General features: G+C 34.8%; 1 protein-coding gene across 4 annotated transcripts; it reads right to left on the reverse strand.

Moving 5' to 3' along the window:
• Positions 1-277: 277 nt before the first annotated feature.
• On the reverse strand, positions 278-3,328 carry LOC121997188 (pentatricopeptide repeat-containing protein At1g03100, mitochondrial-like). Of its 4 annotated transcripts, XM_042551471.1 has the most exons (3): positions 3,077-3,328; positions 2,875-2,995; positions 278-2,778 (listed from the first exon to the last, which is right to left on the reverse strand). In XM_042551471.1, the coding sequence occupies exon 3, from the start codon at positions 2,717-2,719 to the stop codon at positions 410-412; it is 2,310 nt and encodes a 769-aa protein (XP_042407405.1). In that variant the 5' UTR covers positions 2,720-2,778; positions 2,875-2,995; positions 3,077-3,328; the 3' UTR covers positions 278-409. The 4 variants fall into 4 exon arrangements, with proteins under 4 accessions (XP_042407405.1, XP_042407404.1, XP_042407403.1 ...); XM_042551470.1 differs by lacking the exon at positions 2,875-2,995; XM_042551469.1 differs by lacking the exon at positions 2,875-2,995 and having other exon boundaries at positions 278-2,840.
• Between the last annotated feature and the right edge of the window lie 2,322 nt (positions 3,329-5,650).

Raw genomic sequence — 5,650 nt, forward strand, 5'->3', positions numbered from 1 at the left:
GTTGACCAGGTTACGGGCCCGAGCCGGTCCGGGCCAGACCCGGCCCGGGGTCGGGTCTATTTTCACCACAAACTAGCGACGAAATTCGTTCATCGTTGTTTTACAATGAAAATACTTTTCGTTGCTAATTTACAATAAATTTTATAGAAAACTTTTATTTATTGTAAATTTTGCCACGAATTTCTATTTTATTTTGTCGTTAAATTTTGCGACAAATGGAAAAAAATACATAGCAAATCGGAGATTTTTTTTTTTTTTTTTTTTTGTAGGGTAAGACTAACAAAAAAAAATATACTTCCATAGTGCATGCAATTATTCCATAGTTGTCATTTATCTTGAAGAAACTTGTGTTGCAATAAGCTGAGATGACAAGTTGAAAATCATCTGAACAGGAGCAGGCGCTCTAATCTTACGTTAAGGCAATCCATTTCTTGAAAGCCAAAGTTGATTCTCTTCTTTTCAGCTGAGCTTGTGTCTGTACCTTCGGGGCTTTTCCCTTGTACAAAGTCCTATGATACTTCAACCAAAGAGACCTATATTTATACTTGTCTACGAACATCTGATCTCGCTCCATCACCTCGACGACTTCCATGGCTCGAACGAAAAAGCCACCCCTAACAAAGCAATACAGTAATGAATCTAATAGCTCTTGGTCAAATTTCATCAACTTTGAATTTGCAAGAATTTTCATTTCACCCCATAAATCAGTTACTTCACTATATTTCCCACCTATTGCAGCATAAGCAGTAACCAGAGAATGGTAAGTCTGAGCATTTGGCATATGGCCTAAAGCTTTCATCTTGTTTAGAGCTTTTTGGGCATCACCAATCAACCTTTTCTTGCAGAAAAAATGAATCACACTGTTCCAATCATGAATACCACTGTCTACATTCTGAATGTCCTTTATTTCCTCTAAAAGCTTAACCATCTGGCCTGCTTCACCACCTCTGGTACAACCTTCAACCAAAGTTTCAAAACTCCCATGGGTGGATCTTGAAATGTTGGACTTTTTCATCTCCTTAAATATGTGCAAAGCATCACCCGAGTTATCCTGATGTGTCCATGATTGGATTAGAGCATCAAAGCAGCTTGAATCAAGTTGAATTCCTGCTTGACGGGCATCATTTAGAAGTGTCAGTGCTTCAGCATGTCGATTGATCTTACAGTAAGCTTTTAGGAGAGAAGAATACATAGAAGAGCCTACTCTAATTCCAGAAAATCTCATCTCATCCAGTAGCTCATGTGCCTGTTTTAGTAAACCATTAGAAATGCAAGAATTTATTACTTGAACAGCAGTAGATTTTTCAAGAAAAACAGGGGCACCTTCCTTGCTTGCTTTGATTAGAAAAGATGCCAATCCACTAATTTTGTCAGCTTCAAGCAAAGAATTTACAAGTTTAGCATACATTTTCTCTGTAGGCTGAAGAATGCCCTGTTCAGATTTAACAAGTTCAACCTTAGCCTGTAACTTTTCTGAAAGCAAATTAAGTGATTCTTTGGCCTCAGCTTCAAGCCTGGAAAAACTTTGATCCTTGGTGAAATCAAAATAAAGTGGAGCCAGGTTCTCGATCAAATTGAATTTGTCCAAACTCAATTTCTCATGTCCTGGGTTTTCATAACGAAATGAACTTCCAGCTTCAACAATTTGCAACAATGACTTTGGAGAAGCCAAGGACCCTCTCACTTCCTTAGCTTTTCCGAGCATGTCCAGAACCATGCCCACAGCTGAATCGAAATCCTTAAACTTCAAATGACAGGAAAGTAAGCAATTATAGAACTGCAGAAATTCCACATCGCGAAGACCAATGGCCTCATCAACATGCCTCTTTAGTTTTATTAGTTCATCTCTACGCCCATTCTTCTCGTATATCTGAGCCATCACAATAAGCAAGTTTAAATTAGGCTTCATCCCAATCATTGGCATTAGTTCAAGAAGCTGCTCGGCCTTTCTAGTAGTTCCGAAAAGGATGCATCCAGTCAAAATTATGTTAAAGGCAACAGCATTACGAGGATCAACCCCATTATCTTTGAACAGATATCCAATCTCCATAATTAACTCAGCAGCAAGCAAAGTACCAGTTGATGTTTGGCACATATGGCCAATGATACCCAACCAAGCTGTTATTGGAGGGAAAGCTTCCATCTTTACCAACTTTCTTACAATGTTTGTTGCAAGAATAGACAGCTGTGACCTTGAAAGGATGAAAGCAAGGTAAATAAGCACATCTTTCTCCAATAAATCAGGCCTACTTTCTGCAAAAGCCAGTTCAACTACACGGTGTGCTTTGTTTAGCCAATGGATATTAAAGCTCTCAGTAAAACAAACTATAAGCTTACTCAAGACTGATTTCCTAGGGAGACCAACCATCCACACATGCTTCTCATATGCAATCCATGCATCCTCAAATCTTTGCTCATCGACTGCCTGTTCTAGCTCCAAGGCTAATCGAGATGGTTCATGAGTTTGAACTAATGAGGAGGGATCAGCCATTGTACAGAATCGTTTATAACAAGGGTCGTCCCAAGTCGTGAATCTGATTGCCTCCATCTTGCTTTCAGTGCAATAAACTAACAGCTTATTGGTCTCGCCAATTAATGGAGCCAGTGACCCATACACAGAAGTGTCTGTCACTTTGCAGTGAAATCCAGAAAGCAATGAAAGGACAGCTTGGGTTGAACATGGTGAAGAAAGAAAGTTAAATCTCTTTAAAGAAAGCATTTTCTAAGCGAAGATGAATCGTCCATAAACTGGGAAAGTCTGCATCTGACGAATTCCAACTAGCAAGTAATTCCAATGAAGCAATTACGAGAGACAAAATAACGTTCTTCAAAGTTTAAACCTGAAAGTAAACAAAAATGCCAAAGCCAGTTTACCTTTACATCCCTTACTCTTCTACTTAATCCATAAACCCTTATCTTTAAATGCCCCATCGATGCCTATCTAAACCATTCGTAGAGAAATAAAATGCAAAGATGAGATTAACTACCGGACACCCTAACACAAGGCACAGCCAAAGCTCTATCAACATCCATACAAGGCGCAATCAAAAAGAAGGGAAAGGTAAGGGCTTTTCACCTCACGTCGGAGAGGATCGAGGCTCGTGTGAGAAAGGAGGAGAGAGCTCTGGCGGTAACGGAGCAGATACCGAGGGCGTCGACTTCAAAGGTTCCTCAATTGGGCAGGCGGGGTGGGCACGTCGGGGCGATGTCAGAGGCGGGCGGACGACTTGGAGACCTCGGGGGGAAGGAGAGAGGAAGAGACGGCTGTGCGGTGTGGGAGGAGATCGAGTAGGGGAAACGGTACGGCCCGGCCCATTCCCTTTGAACCTGCTTTGACGGCGTGGTAAATTATCCCAACATTTGAGATTTTTTATATATTCAAATCACATGTCAAATTTAAAATTATAATTTTTTACAGATGAATTTTTAAAATTATCAAACATAGATAAATTTTAAAATTATCAAAATCACGTACTTAGTTTTGAATTTATCGTTATCAGTGGACTACTATTTTAAAATAGTCGATTTGTCTCCGAATTAAAATGTTAGATTTTTAATTAAATCAGTCGAAAACAGTCGAATCCATTTCTCAGAATTGGAATGCCAGATTTCTAATTAAATCAGTCGACTATTTTTAAAATCAATCGAATAATTTATTTTTTATTTTTATCAAATTTAATTTAGATAAAATTAATTAATAGATTAAATGATCATGTTGATATAAAATTAATCTTTATATATTCGTTTATCTTTTCTGATTATATTCATACTCTTAATATTAATTTGACGTTTGATACATCAATCGATTTTATCTAAAATTGATTGGTTGATAAAATAACCTCTAATTCTTATGTGTTCCTCTGCTTCTTCTGATTATATTCATGTCATCAAACGTCAATTTACCTTAATATGTTGAGAGTAATGACATACATGTTTGAAAATTTTAATTCATGCTCAAAAATTCTGGTTGATGGACTAAACGACTTCAGATTGACATGAAACTAGATCCTATGTGTTTGCCTAGTTCTCCTGATTATATTCATACCCTCAAACTTCAATTTGACACAATATATTGAGAGAAATGATTTTTCAAATATGAATATATTCGAACATGAATATATTTTTTAAAAATTTAATTCGTGTTTGAAAAATCATTACTATCAATATATTGGGTCAAATTAAAATTTGAGAACATGGATATAATCAGGAGAACTATCCAAACACATAGGATTTAGTTTCACGACAATCCGAGGTTGTTTGGTCCATCAGTCGAATTTGAACAAAATCGGCTGATGGATCAAACGACCTCGGATTGACATAAAACTAGTTCATGTGTATGTTTTTACCTCTCTTGATTATATTTATACCCTCAAATGTTAATTTGACTCAATATATTAAGAGCAATAATTTTTTAACATAAAAATATTTTAAAATTTTAATTTATGTTTAAAAAATCTGACTGATGGACCAAATAAAATCGAATTAATATGAAACTAGATCATATGAGTTTAGCTAGTTCTCCTTATTATATATATTCATATTCTTAAATATCAATTTAACTTAATATATTAAGAGTAATGATTTTTTAATATGAATTAAATTTTTTCAAAAAATCATTACTCTCACTATATTGAGTCAAATTGATATTTGAGGACATAGATATAATTAGGAGAACTAGCTGAACATATAGAATCTAGTTTTATATCAATCCGAGGTCATTTGGTCCATCAGTCGATTTTACCCAGAATCGACTGATAGACCAAATAACCTTGGATTGACATGAAATTAATTCCATCTACCTCTATTGATTATATACATGCCCTTAAATATCAATTTGACCCAATATATAACACGGATTAAAATTTTCAAACACATTCATATTTAAAAAATTATTGTTCTCAATATATTGGATTAAATTGATATTTGAGGGAATGGATATAATCAACAGAGATAGACGAACACATATAAACTAGTTTTATGTCAGCCCGAGATTGTTTGATCCATTAGCTGATTTTGCGCAAAATCGACTGATGGATCAAACGACTTTGGATTGACATAAAACTAGTTCCTCTGTATTCATTTACCTCTTCTTATTATATTTATACCCTCAAAATTCAATTTGACCTAATGTATTGAGAGCAATAATTTTTTAAACATAAATATATTTGAACAGATTGATTTATATTTAGAAAATTATTGCTCTTAATATATTAAATCAAATTAATATTTGAGGGCGTTAATATAATCAGGAGAACTAGTCGAACACATAGGATCTAGTTTTATGTCAATCCAAGATTGTTTGGTTCATCAGCTAGAATTTTTTAACACAAATTAAAATTTTCAAATATATTTATGTTTAAAAAATCATTGTTCTCAATATATTAAGTCAAATTGATGTTTGAGATTACGGAAATAATCAAAAGACAAAGGCATACATAAGAACTAATTTCATATCAACTCGAGGTCATTTGATCAATCAGTTGATTTTAGATAAACTGGCTGATGTACCAATTGGCGTTTGAGTACATGGATATAATTAAGAGAGATATACAAAAACATAGGAAGTAGTTTCATGTCAATTCGAGGTCGTTTGATCTATCAATCGATTTTATCTAAAATTAATTTTTGATAAAAAAAAAAGTAAAACAAA

Source organism: Zingiber officinale, chromosome 6A, assembly GCF_018446385.1.
Source record: "Zingiber officinale cultivar Zhangliang chromosome 6A, Zo_v1.1, whole genome shotgun sequence".
Classification (NCBI taxonomy): domain Eukaryota; kingdom Viridiplantae; phylum Streptophyta; class Magnoliopsida; order Zingiberales; family Zingiberaceae; genus Zingiber; species Zingiber officinale.